The sequence below is a fragment of the Balaenoptera musculus genome, chromosome 19 (assembly GCF_009873245.2).
Source record: "Balaenoptera musculus isolate JJ_BM4_2016_0621 chromosome 19, mBalMus1.pri.v3, whole genome shotgun sequence".
NCBI classification, from domain to species: domain Eukaryota; kingdom Metazoa; phylum Chordata; class Mammalia; order Artiodactyla; family Balaenopteridae; genus Balaenoptera; species Balaenoptera musculus.
The window spans coordinates 50,763,019-50,787,439 of NC_045803.1; the positions used below are offsets into that span (position 1 = coordinate 50,763,019).

The following is a 24,421-nucleotide window of genomic DNA, read 5'->3' on the forward strand; positions in this document are numbered from 1 at the left end:
TTTATTTTATTTTTTTGGCCGCATGGCTTTCAGGATCTTAGTTCCCCGACCAGGGATTCAACCCAGGCCCAGCAGTGAACGTGTGAACTCCTAACCACTGGACTGCCAGGGAATTCAATGCCCAAGAATGAAATAGTCTTAAAAATAGAGTTGTCATATGATCCAGCAATCCTGCTCCTGGGCATATATCCAGAAAAAACCATAATTCAAAAAGATACACGCACTCCTATCTTCACAGCAGCACTATTCACAGTAGCCAAGACATGGAAGTAACTTAACTATCAATCAACAGATGAATGGATAAAGATGATGTGGTATTGGGTTGGCCATAAAGTTCCTTCGGTTTTTAAGTAAAAATAAGACATTTTTCATTTTCCCAAGAACTTTATTGAACAACGTATTCACTGTCTTGTTCCACTACCTTCTGCCATTTTTCAGGCAACTTCATAATTCCATCTTCCCAGAACTTTTTATCTTTTTGAGCAAAGAACTGTTGCAGGTGCCTTCTACTGTCTTCCAGGGAATGGAAATATTTTCCATTAAGAGAATTTTGTAAAGACCGAAACAAATGGAAAGCCGAAGGTGCAATGTCTGGTGAATACGGCAGATGAATCAGAACTTCCCAGCCAAGCTGTAACATTTTTTGCCTGGTCATCAAAGAAACATGCAGTCTTGCGTTATCCTGATGGAAGATTATGCTTTTTCTGCTGACTAATTCCAAACGCTTTCGTCGAGTGCTGCTTTCAGTTGGTCTAACTGGGAGCAGTATGTGTTGGAATTAATCGTTGGTTTTCCAGAAGGAGCTCATAATAGAGGACTCCTTTCCAATCCCACCATATACACAACATCACCTTCTTTGGATGAAGACTGGTCTTTGCTGTGGTTGGTGGTGGTTCATTTTGCTTGCCCCACGATTTCTTCCGTTACACATTATTGTACAGTATCCGCTTTTCATTGCCCATCACAATTTGTTTTAAAAACAGAGTATTTTTCTTATGTTTAAGTAGAGAATCGCATACAGAAATACGGTCAAGAAGGTTTTTTTCGCTTAACTTATGAGGAACCCAAACATCAAAGCGATTAACATAACCAAGCTGGTGCAAATGATTTTCAGCGCTTGATTTGGATATTTTGAGTATGTCGGCTATCTCCCACATGGTATAATGTTGATTGTTCTCAGTGTCTCGATTTGATTGCTATCAACTTCAACTGGTCTACCCGACCATGGAGCATTGTCCAGTGAGAAATCTCCAGCATGAAACTTCACAAACCACTTTTGACATGTTCCATCAGTCACGGCACCTTCTCCATACACCGCACAAATCTTTTTTTGCGTTTCAGTTGCATTTTTACCTTTCTTGAAATAATAAAGGATAATATATGCTGAATATGTTGCTTTTTTTCTCTGTCTTCAATATTAAAATGGCTACACAAAAATTCACCAATTTTGATAAGTTTTTTTTAAAAGGCATGCTGCTGTGACAGCTGTCACAATACAATCTAACAAAATTGTTTCGAATGAAGTTAGACAACTAAGCACTAATAGAGTCATCTTATGGAAAAAACCAAACTAATTTTTTGGCCAACCCAATACAAAGGAATATTACTCAGCCATAAAAAAGAATGAAATAATACCATTTGCAGCAACATGGATGGACCTAGAGATTATCATACTAAGTGAAGTAACTCAGAAAGAGAAAGACAAGTATCGTATGGTATGACTTATATGTGGAATCTAAAATATGGCATAAATGGACATATCTACGAAACAGGAACAGATTCACAGACATAGAGAACAGGCTTGTGGTTGCGACGGTGGGGGAGGGATGGATTGGGACATTGGGTTTAGCTGATACAAACTATTATATATAGAATCGGTAAACAACAAGGTCCTACTGTATAGCACAAGAAACTATATTCAATATCCTGTGATAAACCATAATGGAAAAGAATATGAAAAAGAATATATGTAAAACTGAGTCACTGCTGTACAGCCGAAATTAACACTGTAAATCAACTATACTTCAATAAAATTAAAAAAAAAAAAAAAGAATGAAATAGTCTTACTTCCAAGCAAGAGGCAGAATGTAGAGTCTGGCTGGAGTAATGGGCCTTCTGTACCTGCCATAGTTGGAGCACATGACCTGCTGATCTGGTGGGATAGGTCTGGGGCTGGAAGGGCAGGGGCTTCAGTTCACCCCCCCCCACCCCACCCCCACATAGACCTGTTGTCCTTCCTGTGTTTCAGATTTGCCCTATGGATGGGAACAAGAAACTGATGAGAATGGACAAGTGTTTTTTGTCGAGTAAGTGTCTGCAAAGAAACTTCTCAGCCATCTTGCTTTTTATTTAATTAATTAATTAATTTATTTTTAATACATATTTATTTTTGGTTGCATTGGGTCTTTGTTGCTGCAGGCGGGGTTTCTCTAGTTGCGGCAAGCTGGCGCTACTCTGTGTTGCGGTGCGCAGGCTTCTCATTGTGTTGGCTTCTCTTGTTGTGGAGCACGGGCTCTAGGTGCGCGGGCTTCAGTAGTTGTGGCTCACGGGCTCTAGAGTGCAGGCTCAGTAGTTGTGGCGCATGGGCTTAGTTGCTCTGCGGCACGTGGGATCTTCCTGGACCAGGGCTTGAACCTGTGTCACCTGCATTGGCAGGTAGATTCTTAACCACTGCGCCACAGGGAAGCCCCATCTTGCTTTTTAATAAGAATTTTTTTGTACAAGGAATATACATTGACTGTAGGAAAATATTATATAGTGTATAACTGTAATCCTATCAGCAGGACTAACTACTTTTAGCAATTTGTGGATTTTTTTCTTCTAGTCTTTATAAGTGCTTAAAAAAAAAAAAAGAAAATGTATTGCATGAACTGTTTGGTAAACTGTTTTTTCCACATAATTCTTATGAGCATTTTCTCACATCTTTATAAATTTTTCAAGACAATGATGTTTAACGGCTCTGTAGTATTATTTTGTATATATATACTGTAATTTATCAAATTACCTACTGGGCTTTGATGTTGTTAAATTCCTGTGATCTGGTGTCTGTACAGGCAGACCTTGTCTTATTGCACTTTGCAGATACTGCGTTTTTTACAGATTGAAGGTTTGTGGCAACTCCTCCTCAAGGGAGTCTTTTGGCTCCACTTTTCCAGTAGCAGTTGCTAGTTCGTGTCTCTGTGTCACGTTTCGGTAATTTTTGCAATATTTCAAACCCTCCACTAGCAAAAAAGATGGTGACTCACCGAAGCCTCAGGTGATGGTTAGCATTTTTTAGCAATCAAGTATTTGTTAATTAAGGTGTGTATATTTTTTTAGACATAATGCTGTTGCACACTTAATAGACCGTAGTGTAAACATAACTTTCATATGCACTGGGAAACCACACAATTTGTGTGACTCGGTTTATTGTGTGTAACACTGACTTTTTAAATTTATTTATTTATTTATTTATTTATTTTTGGCTTCGTTGGGTCTTCGTTGCTGCACGCAGGCTTTCTCTAGTTGAGGCGAGCGGGGGCTACTCTTCGTTGCGGTGCGCAGGCTTCTCACTGCGGTGGCTTCTCTTGTTGTGGAGCATGGGCTCTAGGCGTGTGGGCTTCAGTAGTTGTGGCTCGCAGGCTCTACAGCACAGGCTCAGTAGTTGTGGCGCATGGGCTTAGCTGCTCCGCGGCATGTGGGATCTCCCCGGACCAGGGCTTGAACACGTGTCCCCTGCATTGGCAGGCGATTCTTAACCACTGTGCCACCAGGGAAGCCCGACACTGACTTTATTGCATTGGTCTGGAACTGACCCTGCAAGGCAGTATCTCCAAGGTATGCCTGTAATTATAAAGAATGTTTTGAGCATCCTCCTCTGTAAAACTATCTCTGGAATAAATTCCAATGACAAGCAGCAACAGTAACCACGCATCTAGCACTAGCATGAGCCAGGCATGTTCTAACCAACTTATACCTGTAGTATTAGCTCATTCAGTCCCTGCAATGCCCTAAGGGAGGCGAACGCTAGGCTGCCTGGCCGTTCATTTCCCCACTCTGATCCCGTTAGAGAGGTGTGCTGGTAAATGCTTAACAACCAGTTCCCTGGGGGGAAAAGCCCATGTTTGTTTCCGTGGTATAAATACTTCCACTATAGCTTATTTCCAGCTCTGTCCTCTGTAAGACACTGGAGTCAGAATGCTTATCTGGCATCTGTGGTTATAAGTAAAATGAAAGTTGGATTATTCTTGAGTGTTAGTATTTATGGGGTGAAGAGTATTGATTTTAAACTGTATATAATTTTACACACACATACACATTACAAATACATTTTTTTAATGTTTTTATTTATTTATTTTTTTGGCTGCACCGTGGGGCTTGCGAGATCTTAGTTCCCCGACCAGAGATCGAACCTGAGCCCTCGGCAGTGAAAGTGCTGAGTCCTAACCACTGGACTGCCAGGGAATTCCCACAGATGCATTTTAAATCATGAAATCTTTCTTTCTGGAGAGTTCTTAATAGTTTTCAAGATATTTTGAGGTCTACCTCAAACCCCAAGATCACATTTAAAATGTAAAAAATAAACCTATTCTGTAAGGAGCAACCTGTTTGTCTGTATGAACAGGTTGTACTGATGTATTTTAATATATTGTTTATACTACCAGTATAGTTTAATATTCTTTCTACAAGATTTCGATCAACTCCAAATCAAAAGTAGAGTGTGTGAGTACAGCCTTAAAATGAAAATTATTAGAATTTTAGTAGGCTGGTTTCATATTTACTGTCTTTTATCATTTTGAGTTTTCTACTTCTTTACCAATCTTCTTAGGCCCTTGCACATAAGAGATTTAATTGAAATCTACTGACAAGAGTGCCTGATGGATCTTATAGCCACATTTACATGAATTAAAAGAAAAAAACCCCAAAGCCTACTCCATGTTTGAGATCTGAGGGTACAAGGCAGTGCTTTGTATGTTACAGCCTATTTTACAGGCGGTTCTGAAGAAAAGGCTTCGGTGGCTGTCTTTCTAGGCAGGAATGTAATCCTTCTGGAGGCCAGAAGATAGATTAAGTGGACCCCGGGTCTTTCCGGGGTTAAGAATAAGCCTTTTTAGTCCATGAAAAATGGGGTTTGCCTAGCCTAAACTATAAGATTATCTTGTAATTATAAACGCCTCTGTTCACTACTGTAGGTTCACTGCTTTCTCCTTTTCTTTGCAGCCACATAAATAAAAGAAGTACCTACTTGGACCCAAGACTGGCATTTACCGTGGACGATAATCCTACAAAGCCAACCACCAGACAGAGATACGACAGCAGCACAACCGCGATGGAAATCCTCCAGGGCCGGGATTTCAGTGGCAAAGTGGTCGTGGTTACCGGAGCGAATTCGGGAATAGGTAGGTTGTTAACTGACAGCGATGGTTGTTCTTATTATTAGTTTTTTGTCACTGCTATGATGAAATCCGCTTTAATCTAACCATAAGGAAACTTTGTTTGGTGGTTCTCTAATTTAAAAGGTATTTATAGCCTTTTCAGCTATCGTGTCATTAAAGTTCTGGGCCCTTTTTCAGTCCCAGCGTTTCCATGGAAGGAGGGCCGTGTCAGGGCCGACCTTGAATTCTCTGAAAGCTGAACAGTCAGCGCAAGATGGTGGCTGTTTTGGTTCTTAAGGATGAGAGACAGCTGGCTCTGTCTAGGAGTTTCTGACCTGGTCTATGTGGTGTGTGGACATAGTCCAGTTACCTGGGTTCTTCAGCCCAACGCTGACTGGTAATGGAATATCGGGAACAGTGGCGTGTCAGGGCTTTGGGACAAAGGACACTGCAGGTGCCCGTTGGTTATGGAGAATATGATTTTCCTTGGAGAACAGGATCTTATTTCTTTGCAGAGTCGGAGAATTAGTCCCTGTCTTTTTTTTTTTTTTAAAGTTCTGTTTTATTTATTTATTTATTTATTTATTTTTGGCTGTGTTGGGTCTTCATTTCTGTGCGAGGGCTTTCTCTAGTTGCGGCGAGCGGGGGCCACTCCTCATCGCGGTGCGCGGGCCTCTCGCTATCGCAGCCTCTCTTGTTGCGGAGCACAAGCTCCAGACGCGCAGGCTCAGTAGTTGTGGCTCACGGGCCCAGTTGCTCCGCGGCATGTGGGATCCTCCCAGACCAGGGCTCGAACCCGTGTCCCCTGCATTGGCAGGCAGATTCTCAACCACTGCGCCACCAGGGAAGCCCAGTCCCTGTCTTAACCTCCTGGTTGCCCGCGTTTAACTGTGGTGACGGTCATGAGGGAGGGGCTCTGGGGGTGGCCTCTCCTTAGCCTCATGGGCTGGTAGAGAAGCTGCGGCAAAGCAGATGCTCCTGCATTCACTCTCCAGATGATTTTATTCTTATTTTGCTTTGGTCCATTGACATGAATATCTGAATCTGTAAGAACCAGCTGCTTTGAATAAGGATATGCATCCCCAGGTTAATTTACAGAGACAAAACATGGAATTGCGTTCAGCTGTCTTCTAGCAAGTTCTCTCCTTTTCACCCTTCATGGCGCTCCCCGCTCACTGGCCTTCTCTGTCACCAGCTTTGTCTCCTCACCGGTTTGTGTATCCCCTGCACTTCTTTCTCTGTCTTGCTTAATTTTCGGTGACCTCTTCTTGAACTTCCAGAAGCATTCCCTGGTATCATCAGGGCAAGTATAGGAAGTGACATACATTCTTAGAGGATCGATTTTTATATAGTACAGGGTTGAAAGTCTAACAAGCTACAGTCCCAGAGCAGAACTTCTGACTGTATCTGTCTATTAAGGCAAAGAAGCACATGGAATTTTTTTTTTTTTTTAATTGAAAGGGATTTATTTAAAATCAACTCTCAGACCTCATCCTGGGCTCAGAATATGTTAAGTTCAGTTTTCTGAATCACATCGGGGTTAATTCTATTTAATTGTCATCGATAGGAAAAGCTGATGATGCTATATTAAAAATAACAGGTGGATCCTCGGTCATCCAGGAAACAGTATGTTGTGTTGATTGCATCGACTACTGTTACGTGAGGGTGTGGACCAAGACAGTGTAGAATAATTAAGAAAAAATAAGGACTTAAGTAAAATACCTTTTTATTTAACACTCAGTTAACCAGAGAATTAACGAAAAGATCTCATTCCCTTAATCTCGTGGCTAGACAGTTTTTTCCTTTCACTAGTAAGATAAGTGACTACTGATGGTTTGTGCATAAGTGTTCAAACTTGGCTCTGTCTGATGTTAGATGGCAGGCCTTCTGAAGCTCTGCTGAAGATTTGCCACGTCAGGCCTATGACATCATAATCCAGGACTAAAGGCACTGGTCCGGAATATACAAAGAGCTACGTGTAGTTGGGTATTGAATCATGGTCGGAAGGGAGGAAGAGGTTCTGCAGCATTGAGAAGAAATGTGTCATTGGTCAGAGTGGACCTCGGGCGTCTCAGAGGCAAGCTCTGTGCCTCTTCACAGCTGCCACTTCCCCTTCCTGAGGTCCCTGATCTTTTTTGTGGGCCATGCAAGTAGGTGTCCGTGGTCCAGTCACGTGTGATGGTAAATCGTACAGCTCAGGCTGGAAGGGAGGTTGGCGGAGGTCTCAGAGCGCGCCCCCCATCCCCATTTCCCCAGCTCGAACCTTCATTGTCTTCAGCTCTGCCTGGTCTCCCCGTGACCCCTCCAGTCTCGAGAAGCCCGAGTCTAGGGGAGTGCTGGAGATTTGTGTTCTTAATATTTGAAATAATATCAGACCGAGCATTCTAGGCAATCAAATCCTCGCAAAGAACTCTGGTGCTGCAGCCATGGCATCAGGCTTAAAGAAAAGAGCCGAAGGCAAGCCCGTGGCTTTTCCGTCATCACTTAGGCAGCTTTTATATCCCACGCGGCTGCCTTAGAGAGTGTCCTTGTCCAAGTAGGCTGTGCCTTCCAGATAAATGCCTTCCTTCTCCTGAACTATGAAACACGCCAATTTAGACATCGCTATCCCCACTCTGTTTCTGCCCCTTTCAAATGGAACAGCGGAGCGCAGAGTGAATCAGGCATCTTCACTTCCAGCACTCCTCGGCGTTCAGGAGTCGTCTCCTCTTGAAGCTTGAATGGTGTTGGCCCGCACTTTTCCTCTTGCTGCTCAGGGGAGCCCAGTTCCTACGTGTGAACTGTCCAGTCTTGAGCCTCATGGATGTCTGTGCTCTTGGGAGCAGAGTGGGCTGTTACAAAACATACCGGTCTTTATTTTGAGAGTGGTGATTCCACAGCTAAAAACACAGGTAACCTAATTGGCTTTACAAAGGTTGGTTTACAAATCTGGTGTTCCCAGGGGTTCTTTTTGTTCGTGTTTTTGAATTCCCTGCAAGGCACCTCTCTGTTGGACTTGCCATTGGGAGGGAGCTCCCTGTTGTGGAAGGGGACACTCGGGCGGTGAGAGGGGACGCCTTCCCTGGTGGACGGCAGGGATGTGCCAAGACACTGCTCCCTTTGACGTGGCCTCTATGCAGATTCTCTCTTGTCGTCTGTGTTGGGTACCTCGCCCCCCTCCACCCGGCTGTAAGTGATACAGAACTGTGTTTTGAACTTTGGATGTTTTATGTTCCAAAGGCAATTGGAGGGACTCCTGCTTATTAATTCAGCTTACAAAGATCAGGGTGGTTCTGGTCGGTAGAAGGATTCAGAGGAAATGCCACAATAAAGCGTTTTGAATTCTTGGAAGTTTGTAGGCAGATACTGCGGTTGACTGGGTTCAGCTGTCCAGATGGGGAGTCGGCAAACTACAGCCCGTGGGCTAAATCTGACTGCCTCCTGATCTTGCAAGGAAAGTTTTACTGGACCATGGCCACGCCTGTTTATTTCCGTTTTGTCTGTGGCTGTCTTCATGTGACCGGCAGAGTTGCATAAATACGGCAGAGACCCTGTGGCCTGCACAGCCTAAAATATTTACTGTCTGGCCCTTAATGGAAAACGTTTGCCTACCCCTGCATCAGATGGTCTAATCCCTTTCAAAATAAGATCACCCCAGCATGCTGTGAGTCAGCTACAAGTTAGGTAAAATTTAGATAAAGTGGATGCCCCAGGCCACAAGGAAGATGGTGGCAACACATTATACGAGTCTGTTGGGGATGCCCCGCCAATGCCTGTGCCTCCTGCCTCACCTCTGTCCCCAGCTTTAGGGAGCTGCAGGCCTTAGGACGTTGCCGCCTCTGAAACCGACACTCTTCTCTCATCGACCTTTGTTTAATGAGCGTTCTGAACCCTAAGAACTTTGTGTAGATTGAGCGCTGTAGCTTGTGGACCTCTCTCGGTGGAACTCAGCCTCTCAGTGTCCAGGGGGAAGTCACCTGTGCACCCAGAGCTTCTGCCAGCCGACCACAAGGCCTGGAGCCCCGGTCCCGACGGCTAAGCAGTAGAGGCGAGGGAGGAGTTCATTTCTGTTTGTGCTCGGCGTAGCACTGGGCAGGAAGGGGCAGGTGTCCACGGCGACCTGGAGTTAGTGGCTCGGTGGCTCTGATTTGGTAAAAAAAAAAAAAAACAGAAACAGAGAAAACGAATGGAAATGGCTTCAACATGGTGATCATTAAATATAGACCTTAATGCGAAGTCTCAGGAGAGGGGGTCTTGGAGGCTTCCTGTTGCGGAAGGTCCCAGAGCTGCTTCTCTAGACTCAGCCTGTCAGTCGAGTGGATTTGGCTCTGCCTGTAAATAGCTCAGTACAAAATGCTGCCTTCTCAAATCTGAGGGCTGACACGTGCTCCTCAAAGGCCGGACCCTTCTAACGAGGGGTTACCTGAATGCCTAAATATAGGGCAGCGCCTGCCCTGCGCACTGCCCCGGGAGCGGGGATGTTTGTTGGAAATCGCGCAGATGGTTGCAGGGAGCAGATTGATCATCATGGCACCTACGGAGTGAAATCCAGGTTCTGTCAAACAACCATTGAAAAAATATTAACAAGTATGCACAGCTTAGCTATTTTCAGTCTCCTGTTCACTGGCAGTGATGAATGATAAAGCTTTCTTCCTAACTTCCAGTCTTAAACCAGTAGTGGTTAAAATTTGGTTTTTGAATCCCTTTCCGAGTACAGTCAGGATGAAAAGTTTCTTCGACCATTTGAACTTTCATAACACTGGGCTGTTTCAAATGTTGTGACTTGAAATCTGGAATAGCCTGGCCTGGTTTCGATTTGTGAGTCAGAGGACCCGTTAACAAGAACAAAACCGTTTTTTTTTGCCTAAACAGATACAAGCTGGCCACCTTAGTATACACCAGGAAAATATATTTTGGGACTGACACTTTAATTTTCTATTGGTATTTATGTTATATATAATAAACCTCCCTAAGGTTCATTACAGGGATTCTAATAATGTGTGTACGTGTATACACACACTTACATACCAAAATTTATATACTTTGAGATATAAAAAGTATTTGCTCAAGCTATCAAAGTCAACCCCAAATTTGTTCTTGAAACAAAATGAAGGTATTGGATTTCCATGTGGGAATCCTGAAATGTTATAGTTTAATGTTGAAATTGGTTGTTTTGGCTTAGAGAGCCTGTTTTTTAGAGGTTGGGGTCTTGTTGCAAAATCATGTGTTGAAATTACAGTGTGAAGTGTAGTTGCCATATTCTTTTATCCTACAAATCATCACCGCGATGAATTCACATCTGGTGTAGATTCCACCAGTTCTGCAGTAATACGAGAGAAGTGCTGTTCTTCATGTACAAAAGTGTATTCATTGTTAACATTTTAAACCCACACTTTGACAGTAATGAACCAGACTCTCTTCCTCTCCACCCTCAGATCTTCGTTTTCTTTTCCACACCTAGTGTTACTAAATTTTGCCTTCTAGCCTAAATCATGCCTTTGACTTTTTTTCCTCAGTTATTCCAAACGATCCCATAAATTCGAGGCCATAGGCCACCTTAGAGTCATTTTCTTGGTTAAAACTTACTCAAATGGGGTCATTACACTAGGGATCTTGAAATGCCTGATTACAGTTTCCTTTCCGGTTGTCAACAAGACTTAAACTAGTGGGATTTTGACATTTATCTTCTTTTTAAGGACCTGGTGCTCATTAAGTAGAGGAAAATTTTCTGGAATAATCTAAATAATCTTTTGGGAATTCAGACTCCCATTTTATTTATTTAAAAAAATTATTTTTAGATTTTATTTTATTATTTTTTTATACAGCACGTTCTTATTAATTATTTTATACATATTAGTGTATATATGTCAATCCCAGTCTCCCAACTCACACTTTCCCACCTTGGTGTCTCTACATCTCTGTCTGTTTCTGCCTTGCAAACCGGTTCATCTGTACCATTTTTCTAGATTCCACATATATGCGTTAATATACTAAAATTAAAAAAAATTAAAAAAAAATTTTTATTTATTTTTTGGCTGCGTTGGGTCTTCGTTGCTGTGCGCGGGCTTTCTCTAGTTGCGGTGAGCGGGGGCTACTCTTCCTTGCGGTGTGCGGGCTTCTCATTGCAGTGGCTTCTCTTGTTGTGGAGCATGGGCTCTAGGCGCGTGAGCTTCAGTAGTTGTGGCTCACGGGCTCTAGAGTGCAGGCTCGGTAGTTGTGGCACACGGGCTTAGTTGCTCCGCGGCATGTGGGATCTTCCCGGACCAGGGCTTGAAGCCGTGTCCCCTGCATTGGCAGACGGATTCTCAACCACTGCGCCACCAGGGGAGTCGCCAGACTCCCATTTTAAATTAAAAGCATTTGTCACCATTTCTCTTTTATGCTAAAATATACCCATATATAAGTAAAATGATTTTGAAATTATTTGTTCTGAGAAACTGTTGAGATTTTTGACAATACTGGAAAAAGTCCTTGAGTAATATTACATAAAAATTGAGAATTAGTACCTTATGAATTAAACAACCTTTTTTACATTTAAATATTCTTAGACATTGAATATACATGGGAATCACATGATCAGAGTATTTGAGAAGCTATATATCTAAAGGAAGAGATCAATTGAAATATTCTAATGAGCCTCATCTCATAATTTGGTAATCACATCTAAAAAACTTATTTAAAAATGTATGTAGTAGCACAGGGAGATCAGCTTGGTGCTTTGTGACCACCGAGAGAGGTGGGATAGGGAGGATGGAGGGAGATGCAAGAGGGAGGAGATATGGGGATATATATATATATATATATGTATAGCTGATTCACTTTGTTATACAGCAGAAACTAACACACCATTGTAAAGCAATTATACTCCAATAAAGATGTTGAAAAAAAAAAAAAAGGGCTTCCCTGGTGGCGCAGTGGTTAAGAATCTGCCTGCCAGTGCAGGGGACACGGGTTTGAGCCCTGGTCCGGGAAGATCCCACATGCCGCGGAGCAACTAATAAGCCCGTGTGCCACAACTGCTGAGCCTGCGCTCTAGAGCTCATGTGCCACAACTACTGAAGCCGGCGTGCCTAGAGCCCATGCTCCACAATAAGAGAAGCCACCGCAATGAGAAGCCCGCACACTGCAACAAAGAGTAGCCCCCGCTCACCGCAACTAGAGAAAGCCTGTGTGCAGCAACGAAGACCCAACTCAGCCAAAAGTGAATAAATAAAATAAATAAATTTATTTTAAAAAGTATGTAATATATAATAATATATAAATAACATGAGTACCTCATTAGATACCAACTGAAACATTTTTGTCACATGAGGTCAGTTGAATTTCATACTTGCATGTAGATTGAGATTTTATTTGTTATAGTGTCAGCATACAAATGAGGCTCATACAAGCTGCTATTCATTGCCAAAGTGGTTCAAAAATCATAATTTAAAAATATTTCTGCCCTAATTGAGATTACAAGTGTTTTATCAGGTTTGAAGATTTGGCAGTTATTTTACTTAATACCCAATTTAAAAAATTTGATTTTTTGCTTTTACGTAATATGGTGACATAGCAATTGTCAGGAGAGAAAGGGTCCTGTGTATTTTATGTAAATTACCTAAAAGAGAACAGTCTTCATATATATTTATATTTTTCCTCCACTAGAGGGCTCTGTTGCCCTTTGATACAGTTAAACAAAAGCGGTAGCATCTCAATGCAGTTTTCTACCTCTCAGCCGGTCTTGCTTTCATTTTTGTTAAATAATGCCTTTTACTTTTCTAACGTATCTTTTAGGTCTTGTACTTCTTGGTGAAAGAGTTCAAACTGAAGACCGTTACTAGTGTCATGTTTGTTTCTTTCTTCCTTCTCTCCCTCCTCCCCCGCCTCCCGCCCCATTTTTTTTTCCTGGTATGAAATACCAAGGATGAAGAGATCCATTTAATAAAAAGGTCCATTGTATTCAGGGAGCAGCCCGTTCTGCCAGACTACACAAGGGCATGTGTTTTCATGACATTATTGGTTTTGGGTGTGCTGGCCTATCAATAATGTGATTTTTCTTTTTCTAAGTGGAAATTGTTATATTTAAATATTAATGCCTCTGTTTAAGGTTCGTTTAGAAGGCCTTGGTGATCTTACAGTTTTTTCTTAGAACGTAGTGTTCCTCTGCCCCCCCGCAACCTACCCAGTGTTATATAATTTATTGTAATTAGATTGTTTAATAATGATATGTTTTTGCAATAGAAAAGAATGTGTCCTTTCGGGCTTAGTGTATGTTTCTTAACTAAGAGGCCATATTAAACCAAATACTTAATATGAAGCAAACAGCCAGTATCTGCACGTACAAGATCTTAAGGAGGGCAGTTTTCATTTTGGCTCTGTAACCAAAGTTTGAGGCAACCCATTAATTGTATGCTTCAGCTTTCAAACAGAAATTTGGCCCAGAAAAGGAAAACCGTTTTGGCTGTATAAAACTCCTTATTTTAAAATGGGGACAAAATGAATACACCATATTACATACTTTTATGCATTATATATTCTTCTTTTTCTCAGCAACTTACTTTTTTCTCTCTTTAAAATGAAAGAGCCAGCAAGCACTGTGAATATACTTTTGTAACAGTGCAAAAACTCCTTCACCAGAGTTAAAATATTTTGCTCGTTCGTTTACAGATGTGTTCTTTGTCTATCCAATAAAGATGGTTAAAACTAGATGGCTATTGTGGGAATTGTTCCAGACTTGGTAAGGAAAGGCGTGCCAACTGTTGGAACCCCCTTGACCATCGCTCATTTACAGTGACACAGCCCACGTCCTTTCTTCGTTTTCTGCAGTATATACACAAAATGTTCAGATCCGAGTCCTCAGCCTTTTCCAGAATAACGTCGGTGGTGTGGGGGGGGTGATCAGTAGAAGGGCCTTCTTGCAAAGATCTCTTAAATTAAGTCTCCGATAGATTGATGGAAAGCAAATTCCAAACATCAGAGTTTCTTGCCTGCATGTATGATCTTCCTTTGGCTTAATACGTAACACTGCATTTCTTGAAGGGCCGGTCTTTATCTGCACCTCCCCCCACCCCCCCACCCCGTACATGAGCTAAATGGGAAGTGTCCTCCTGTTTAATGAGTTGTGTGACCGGGCTGGAATCTAATTGTTTCGAGTCTGTGTTACTTGTTTACCAGGCTGTGCTGCTTGGTTTTCTGGACCCTTCTTGTTAGAAACCACATTGAGATGGTGCTGTCTCTGCAGGCAAGTCAAGGTCTCCTCACTAGACTGTGAAAGGAGAACTAAGGCCATGTGCTCCAGCAGCGGGTGGGGGGTGTGTGGAGAGTGCCGGTGTGTGTGAGATGGGGTGTGGGAGACTCCTTCCGGTGTTTTTAATATTCCTCCCTAGGGTAGGATGGGAGGACTAGCAAGGTGGGTGGAACCAGGCCTTTCACTGGGAACAAAGGATCCCCTGGAAAGAGGGACAGGATCAGAATCAAAGAACTTTCTTGTGTAGTTGTATGGAAACTGAAGTTAAAACAAATAACGTATTTTTCATTTTCACCCTTACCTCTGAAATGTACTTCATTATTCCAGATGACTATTTATTGATCTCTCTAATCTTGTCTCATGTTGATAGCTTTTTAGAATTTACGAATATTCTGTACCTGTTGTCTTATTTAATTCTCGCCACAGTGCTCACAGATACCCTGAAAGGGTATAGGGTGAAAGGGTATAGGTATAGGGTTAGGGTGAAAGCACAGAGAGGCGAGGTAACTTGCCCGAGGTCACACAGCTCTTGAGCGGTGGGTGCCTACAGAACTAGGGCAGAGAACTTCGGACTCCATGCCCGGGGCCCTCTCCCTTCTCCTTGCTGCTGCCTTGTTCCAAGGTATAGTGGTCAGTTCTGCCCAGACTCTTCCCAAGCAGCTTAGCCAGTGTGTCTGAAATCAACACATTTATCTTAATGAATCTCTGAAAGCCTGCTCTGGGCTGGGCTGTGTGCTGACTGTGGTGCCTGTTGGGAGGGGCGAGGCTGATGTGATCTCTGAACTGCTGGGTGATTGTGGTGGGTGATCGTGGATTAATACACGGACAGTTTCTCTCTGGAATTCCCCTTTGGTGTTATTTTAAAATAAGTTTGGGGAAAGAATTACGGGGAATGGAAGCTGCCATTTGTCAAACTCACATAAATTCCAGGTGTTAGGCTAGAATTATTTATTATTGTTATAAAACATGTATTCCTTATGGAAAGCTTAGAAAATGCAGAAGAGTAAAAAGAAACATAAATGCAGATAAGGAAAAAAAATCACCCCAAATTATTACCAACCAGAATTAACTGTCAGTATATAGCATATATGATTCTCAGCATTTTCCCCTTCCCTTCTATTGTGATTTTTCTATTTAACTGTGGTTATGAGCATCTTTGCCTGTCATAGAATATTCTATCACAGCTTAAGTGGTTGCATAGCCTTGTATGGTTCTAACCATTCTCCCTCTGTGGCACATTTGGGTGGATTTCAGCTTTTTGATAGCCATGGAATGGAGATGAACATTTTGTAATTAAATGTTTGTACCCATTCATGACTATTCAGTAGTTTTATTTTCTGGAAGTGGAATTGCTGAGTCAGGGCATTTGTTTCCTAATCTTAAAATCTTGGTTTGTTTTGTCAAACCACACCCCTGGAAGCTTGTACCAGTTTAAACGCCCCTTTGCCCTGCATCCTTGCCAGTCTTGGTATTTAGTGTTTTTAGTATCCCTTTAATTTAGTATCCCTTTAATTTAGTATCCCTTAAATTTGCATGTCTCTGATGATTAGATTGATCAGCTCTTCCTATGTTTGGCCATTTGTATTTATTCTTTTATGAATCACCTTTCCATCTTACATGCGTAACTATTGGATATGTATCGATTGTTAATTGATTGCTTGATTCATGTGGCAAGATTTAATTTTCAAAATGTCCCTTTGTCTCAGAAGTTAATTTATCTCAAAGTGTCTATTACTTTAAGTACACATTCAATCTTGTGACCCACAGGCAATTCGTGAGAAGAAAGTTGGCCGCACTCCCCAGTCTGCTTCACTAAAAACTTCTAAGTCTATATCTTATCTCTTACACCAGCTACAAATCACGGGCACCGCTGCTTCATACCTGCATTTAAGGAGGGAGCACCCCAGGAAACTCAAAATCGGCCAGCTTACAATGGAGGTTGAGTCCCAAGATAATGCAGTAGGCGACAATCAGTTCTTTGGGTTTTGCAGATTTTCCCCCAGATCTTCTATTAATGGTAGTAACCCCTCTTCAGAGCTTTTCTCTGCATTATCTCATTTGATGAGCCTGGCTCCCGCGTGGCGAAATTGTACCACTGCTGAAAATAGCTCTGCTGACTGGGGAAAGCTTGATAGGTAGTTCCTATCTGGAGAGGCAGCAGGGTGCAGGGGAAGGGATCAGGACTCAGGAAGCAGACGTGACCTAGTTTCCACACCTGGCCCAAACACCACCCATCGAGTGACTTGGGCCCAGTTCCTTTCCTTCTCTGAGCGCTTGTTTTGCATCTGTGAAACATGGACACTATTTGTACTTTGCACAGTTTTTTTTTTTATATATATACTTTTTTATTTAAAAAATTTTTAAAAAAGTATTATTTATTTTTGGCTGTGTTGGGTCTTTATTGCTATAAGCGGGCTTTCTCTAGTTGCCGCGAGCGGGGGCTACTCTTCGTTTGTTGCGGTGAGCGGGCTTCTCATCGCAGTGGCTTCTCTTGTGGAGCACGGGCTCTAGGCGTGCGGGCTTCAGTAGTTGTGGCACGTGGGCTCAGTAGTTGTGGCGCATGGGCTTAGTTGCTCCACGGCACGTGGGATCTTCCCGGACCAGGGCTCGAACCTGTGTCGCCTGTATTGGCAGGCGGATTCTTTTTTTTTTTTTTTTTTTTAACATCTTTATTGAAGTATAATTGCCTTACAGTGGTGTGTTAGCTTCTGCTTTATAACAAAGTTAATCAGTTATACATATACAATATGTTCCCATATCTCTTCCCTCTTGCATCTCCCTCCCTCCCACCCTCCCCAGCAGGCGGATTCTTAACCACTGTGCCACCAGGGAAGTCCCTGCACAGTTGTTAAAGATGGGAACTCCAGAACGCCCAGGGAGCTGTCTGCCCCACACCGCAGGCAGTTAGTAAACTGTAGTCATTTCGGGAATGGGAGGCAAGAAGATCAAGTTACTGACATTACTTTGGTATTTTCCTAGCTTCCTGGTTCTTGGATCCTCAGAAGGCTGCCGTCATATCTGCGAGTTTGTCCTAAAACGACCTTTCTCAATAACTGTTGTAGGCGTCTGCTTGTCTTTGGTATGAAAGGAAACATTTTAGATATTTTTTGGTTGGAGGTCAGATGGTAGCTGCATCCAGGAAAAAGAATCAAGTGAAAGAAAGAAAGGAAAAAAAAAGGTTATTTTTCTTGCAGTCAAGGAGGAAAAAAAGATCTATTAAACTTGGGGGGAAGAAAGGAAGGAAAACTATTAAACCTTAAATGAATGCATCATAGTAACATCTTTATTCCAAGAGTCTGGCATCAGAGCTCTGGTTCACTTGAGTTTGTGATGGTTGATAGGACTGCCTGGAATATTAAGTATAAATGTCCAGCTTAGCTGTCCCATTCGCTTGAGACTACCGGAGAACATCTCAGTGTGTGAATAGAATTTTATCAGCACTTCAAAAGGTATGATGGGTTTTATTGGAGACCGCGGGAACATGATAGGAGGAGAATTGGCTGTGAGTCAGGTGGACGTTAACTTTTGTGACCTAAGCCCTGTCACTTAGCTATCTCGAGCCTCCCTTTCCTCATCTGTAAAATCGAGAGACTCATACTTTGTCACCCACTCTTTATTTATTTATTTGATATCGGAGTATAGCTGATTTACAACGTTGTGTTAGTTTCAGGTGTACAGCAAAGAGAATCAGTTATACTTATACATATATCTATTCTTTTTTAGATTCTTTTCCCATATAGGTTACTACAGAATATTGAGTAGAGTTCCGTGTGCTGTACAGTAGGTCCTTACTAGTTATCTATTCTATGTATAGTAGTGTGTATATGTCAGTCCCAATCTCCTAATTTATCCCTGCCCCTTTCGCCTTTGGTAACCATAAGTTTGTTTTCTATGTCTGTGACTCTATTCCTCTTTTGTAAATCAGTTCATTTGTACCATTTTTAGATTCCACAAGTAAGTGATATCCTGTGACATTTGTCTTTCTCTGACTTCACTTTGTATGGTAATCTCTAGTTGCATCTATGTTGCTGCAAGTGGCATTATTTCATTCTTTTATGGCTGAGTAATATTCCATTGTATATATGTACCACATTTTCTTTATCCATTCCTCTGTCGATGGACATTTAGGTTGCTTCCATGTCTTGGCTGTTGTAAATGGTGTTGCAATGAACACTGGGGTGCTGTCACCCACTCTTTTGTCAGGATAAAATAAAATAACGTGCACATGCAGTAGTGAAGAGTCCAGTAGAATTTATGTCGTTGCATGCAGTTGGGGGAAAAAAAATGACCTAACGGTTGTCAGAAAAGGCAGTCCTATAGGACGAGCCTTTAGGTTTGGAAGATGGAGGAGGAAGAGAGCAATTTAATTCCATGACGGATGGAATAAAATAGGGTCTCTTGCTCTTTTTTTGTTAGGACCCGCTGAGTGTTGTCAGCAAATATCTTCTCCAGGGTTCAGAAAGGTAACCAGACTTCAAGTACCTTTGTCGAGCCTTGGGCCCTCGATTTGGTGGTGATGACTAGGAAATTTTTTTTTTGTTTTTTGGCCACACCACGTGGCATGTGGGATCTTAGTTCCCCGACCAGGGATCGAACCCGTGTCCCCTGCAGTGGAAGCGTGGAGTCCCAACCACTGGACCGCCAGGGAAGTCCGACTAGGAAATATTAACGGATGCTGTCCCACCCGGGGTTGACAGGCTGTGACGCTGGCCAGCTCCTCAGGAGCGGAAACCTGGGGTAACAAGAAGAGCATCTCTGCGGAGGCAGAAATGGCCGCGGGCTGCAGTCGTGCTGAGTTTCCATAGGTGAAAATGTTGTTGGCTCTTGGACAGCACATTTTCTGGTTGCCTTCTATTTCAGTTGCCCAGGCCCTTCCTCACCTCTGTTCGCAGTGCCGAGCGAATACAGACGTACACGGGGAGAGCGAACTGGGTGCTCTTGGCTTATGGAACATTAACAAATTTTCCAGTAGCATCTCCATTCTGGAAGCTGTTTTCCTTGTGATCGCACGAAGCAAGAGAATGAAAATAATCTCTTTCAAACAGAGAGATTCTACTGTGTCAGCCACCAATGGCTGTAAGGATGAATCGCAACACTTTCTGCATCTCTCAGTATAAGGTCTGCTGACTGCCTTCAGTTTTTCTGTCTGGTGTGTCGTACAGGAGGGTGGCTGTGGCTTCTGCATTCAGCAGCTGGGTTTGAGAAGCTTCTGTCAGCTGAGAGATCATCACTGTATTCCAAGTGGCATTACCGGAAGAAAAAAAAAAATGGAAAAGAAATGCCATTACAACTTTATCTATTAGCAAAGGAAGTTTCCATTCCAAGTCCGTGTACAGTTACCAGATTGAGTGTTTGGCAAGGTAGAGAGCAGTGTTAACAGATCCATCTGGGGAAATGTCTTCAGTCAGGGAGCAGAGTCAGATTTTTGGCAAACGATACCCTCCTTGCAGCCTAAAAAGCTGAGTTGGGAGCCGCCGGTCTCTGTGCCTGAGGGCCTTTCTCTACGGAGCCTGGCCATGGCCGCTTGCCCCGTGTTTCTCTTTTATTGCCCCCATTGGCCTGACTGGGGAGGGACTTGACCAGAGGAAACCAGTGGTGTTTGTGTGTCATCATCGTGGGGCTCTTACACTTACCTGAGGGCACACATGTGCATCTATCGTTATGCTCCTTACCCGTTTACTTAATTATTAAAAACAGCAGCAACTTGCTTGCTTGCCGTTCTGGAGGTCAGAAGTCCGAAATCCGTCTTACTGGCTGAAGTCAGGTCGTTGGCAGGGCCGGCTCCTTCTGGAGGCTCTGGCGGCGGGGGGGGGGGGCGCGGAATCTGTTTTCTCACCTTTTTAGAAGCTTGGCCTGTGGATGTTTCCTCGACCTTCGAAGCGTGTCACTCCCCGTCACACCACCTTCTCCTCTTGTGCAGACAAGTCTCCCTCTTACGACAACAGTTTTCATCACCTGGGGTCCACCGGGATCAGCCAGTGTAATCTCCCCATCTCAAGACCTTCATCCCATTTGCAGAGTCACCCCCTACCATGCAGGGTGACATTCACAGGTTCCAGGGACTCGGATGTGGGCATCTTTGGGGGCCACTCCTCAGGAACCTCAGAAGGTGATGGATTATCTCTAAGGACTCTTCACCTGCAGCACTGAAGTCTTCTGTCCCCACACCACCTCTCCCCTACCTACCTGTTTCTTTGGGCTGGGTGATTTTTTTTCTAGAAAAAGCCTGGTCCTGGGCCTCGGCGTTCCGAGTTTGGGAGCAGCCCTACGATGCCTCTCGTCCTCCAGTCGGGGTTTGTCCGAAACAGGATGGTGTCTGAATGTCCGGGACTCACCGTAGTGCTGCTGAGTGACTTCATATCACGTGACAGTGATGGAGGGGGACCATCTGACACTTGCTCATTCCTCTAGCTGGGGGCCATTTCGTCAAGAGTAGAGCCTCCCAATCAGGACAGAGGGGAAACTGGGGTCTGTAGCCTGGGTCTGGCCCCCAGGTGATTTGTTTGGTCCGCGCAGAAATGGCCTGTGGTGTTTTCTGTTTTGTTTTAGGTTAACTGCCAACGTGTTAAAATCAAGAGCGTTTACTTAAAAGTAATCTTGATTTCTTTTTTTTTTAATTTTATTTATTTATTTTTGGCTGCGTTGGGTCTTCGTTGCTGTGCTTGGCTTTCTCTAGTTGCGGCGAGCGGGGGCTACTCTTCGTTGCGGTGCACAGGCTTGTCATTGCGGTGGCTTCTCTTGTTGTGGAGCACGGGCTCTAGGCACGTGGGCTTCAGTAGTTGTGGCTTACGGGCTCTAGAGCGCAGGCTCAGTAGTTGTGGCGCACGGGCTTAGTTGCTCCGTGGCATGTGGGATCTTCCTGGACCAGGGCTCGAACCCATGTCCCCTGCATTGGCGGGTGGATTCTTAACGAGTTTGCCTCCAGGGAAGCCCTAATCTTGATTTCTTACTCAAAAAAATCAGAAGAGCTGGCAACGCTGGGCCCTGTTCCCGGCAAGCAGAACTGCACTGAGGCTGTTTCCCTGCCGTGAGGCAAAGCTGTTTCCCGTGAGTATGTCCTGTTACCTGCCTGGTCTGTGTGGATTCTTGAGTCTAGAACCCTGGTGTAGTGTCTGGGATGAGGGCTGTGTGGAGAGACAGGGCTGGCTGGATCCTAGGCACAGACACACCCTTAATTCCATCATTTGTGCAGTCAGCAAACATTGAGAACTAGGTGCCAACTCTTCAGCGTTGAAGCAGACAGGATACCTTGTCCCTTTGGAGCTACAAACTGACCAAAATATAAGCCACTTGATCTTTGTGCTTGTGGAGAACGTTTACATTTATTTGCTTTATGGTATAATTTTTTTTTTTTTTAACCACACATTTCCTTGTACACATGGATGCCTCTGGGCAGTTTATAATTATTTCTGTGTTTCTCTGTTTGTATTTATTTTTATTTTTTTATTAATTTTTACTGGAGTATAGTTGCTTTACAATGTTGTGTTAGTTTCTACTGTACAGCAAAGTGAATCAGCTATACGTATACATATATCCTCCCTTTTTGGATTTCCTTCCCATTTAGGTCACCACAGTGTATTAAGTAGCGTTCCCTGTGCTATACAGTAGGTTCTCATTAGTTGTCTATTTTATACGTAGTATCAGTAGTTTATGTATGTCAATCCCAATCTCCCAATTCATCCCAACCCCCCTTTCCCCCTTGGTATCCATACATTTGTTCTGTACCTCTATGTCTCTATTCTTTTTGTATTTAAAAGTACAGGATACTAAAGCCTTTTTGTTTAATTCTTGAGAAGACATCTGCAAGCGAGTCACCAAATAGGTTCTTGTAAATTAAAGACAGCGTTCGCTATCTTGACTGATGCTTTTTTTCTTTAATTTTTGAAGTATGTTTTACTTTTTATACAGCGGGTTCTTATTAATTATACATTTTATACATATTAGTGTATATATGTCAATCCCAATCTCCCAATTCATCACACCACCCCACCCCCCTGCCATTTTCCCCCCTTGGTGTCCATATGTTTGTTCTCTACATCTGGGTCTCTATTTCTGCCCTGCAAACCGGTTCATCTGTATCATTTTTCTAGGTTCCACACACATGCGTTAATATACGATATTTGTTTTTCTCTTTCTGACTTACTTCACTCTGCATGACAGTCTCTAGATCCATCCATGTCTCTACAGATGACCCAATTTCGTTCCTTTTTATGGCTGAATAATATTCCATTGTATATATGTACCACATCTTCTTTATCCATTTGTCTGTTGATGGGCATTTAGGTTGCTTCCATGACCTGGCTATTGTAAATAGTGCTGCAGTGAACATTGGGGTGCATGCATCTTTTTGAATTGTGGTTTTCTCTGGTTATATGCCCAGTAGTGGGATTGCTGGGTCATATGGTAATTGTATTTTTAGTTTTTTAAAGAACCTCCAGACTGTTCTCCATAGTGGCTGTATCAATTTACTTTCCCACCAACAGTGCAAGAGGGTTCCCTTTTCTCCACACCCTCTCCAGCATTTGTTGTTTGTAGATTTTTTGATGATGCCCATTCTAACCGGTGTGAGGTAGTATCTCATAGTAGTTTTGATTTGCATTTCTCTAATATTAATGATGTTGAGCAGCTTTTCATGTGCTTCTTGGCCATCTGTATGTCTTCTTTGGAGAAATGTCTATTTAGGTCTTCTGCTCATTTTTTGATTGGATTGTTTGTTTTTTTAATATTGAGCTGCATGAGCTGTTTATATATTTTGGAGATTAATCCTCTGTCCGTTGATTCGTTTGCAAATATTTTCTCCCATTCTGAGGGTTGTCTTTTCATCTTGTTTGTAGTTTCCTTTGCTTTGAAAAAGCTTTTAAGTTTCATTAGGTCCCATTTGTTTATTTTTGTTTTTATTTCCATTACTCTAGGAGGTAGGTCAAAAAAGATCTTGCTGTGATTTATGTCCCAGAGTGTTCTTCCTATGTTTTCCTCTAAGAGTTTTGTGGTGTCCAGTCTTACATTTAGGTCTCTAATCCATTTTGAGTTTATTTTTGTGTATGGTGTTAGGGAGTATTCTAATTTCATTCTTTTACATGTAGCTGTCCAGTTTTCCCAACACCACTTATTGAAGAGACTGTCTTTTCTCCATCTTATATCCTTGCCTCCTTTGTCATAGATTAGTTGACCATAGGTGTGTGGGTTTATCTCTGGGCTTTCTATCCTGTTCCGTTGATCTATATTTCTGTTTTTGTGCCAGTACCATATTGTCTGGATTACTGTAGTATAGTAATTACTTTGTAGTATAGTCTGAAGTCAGGGAGTCTGATTCCTCCAGCTCCAGTTTTTTCCCTCAAGACTGCTTTGGCTCTTCGGGGTCTTTTGTGTCTCCATACATACTTTAAGGTTTTTTGTTCTAGTTCTGTAAAAAATGCCATTGGTAATTTGATAGGGATTGCATTGAATCTGTAGATTGCTTTGGGTAGTATAGTCATTTTCACAATATTGATTCTTCCAATCCTAGAACATGGTATCTCTCCATCTGTTTGTATCATCTTTAATTTCTTTTATCTTGACTGATGCTTTTTAAGTCTTCCTATGAGTCTGATTTTTCTTAAGCGTCATCTCCGTGTACGCATCTTCTAAGTAATGGTAAAGGAAAGCAAAACCTGTGAATAAGTACAGGGTGAGCAAAAAGTCCCTGTTAACTTGAACAAAGCGTGGATCTGTGGTCAGGCGCCATCGCTTACCTGTCGTTTGTATTAATCACAGTTCCATTGCTTGCCTTGTGGTAGTAAGCATGCGGCTGTATTAGGATTTTTTTTTATAGCTTCTTCTCTGCCTTTTGATGTTTGTATTTACAGTCTAAGCCGTTATG

The 24,421-nt window shown here is 42.7% G+C and overlaps 1 protein-coding gene across 1 annotated transcript in view; it reads left to right on the forward strand.

Annotated features, from left to right (window-relative positions):
- The window catches only part of WWOX (WW domain containing oxidoreductase), a 974,128-nt gene that overhangs the window by 6,476 nt on the left and 943,231 nt on the right, over positions 1-24,421 (forward strand). The window contains exons 3-4 of the mRNA XM_036834493.1: positions 2,249-2,306; positions 5,200-5,378. Of these exons, the coding sequence (XP_036690388.1) occupies positions 2,249-2,306; positions 5,200-5,378 (237 nt within the window). The remainder of the gene's footprint in view (positions 1-2,248; positions 2,307-5,199; positions 5,379-24,421) is intronic.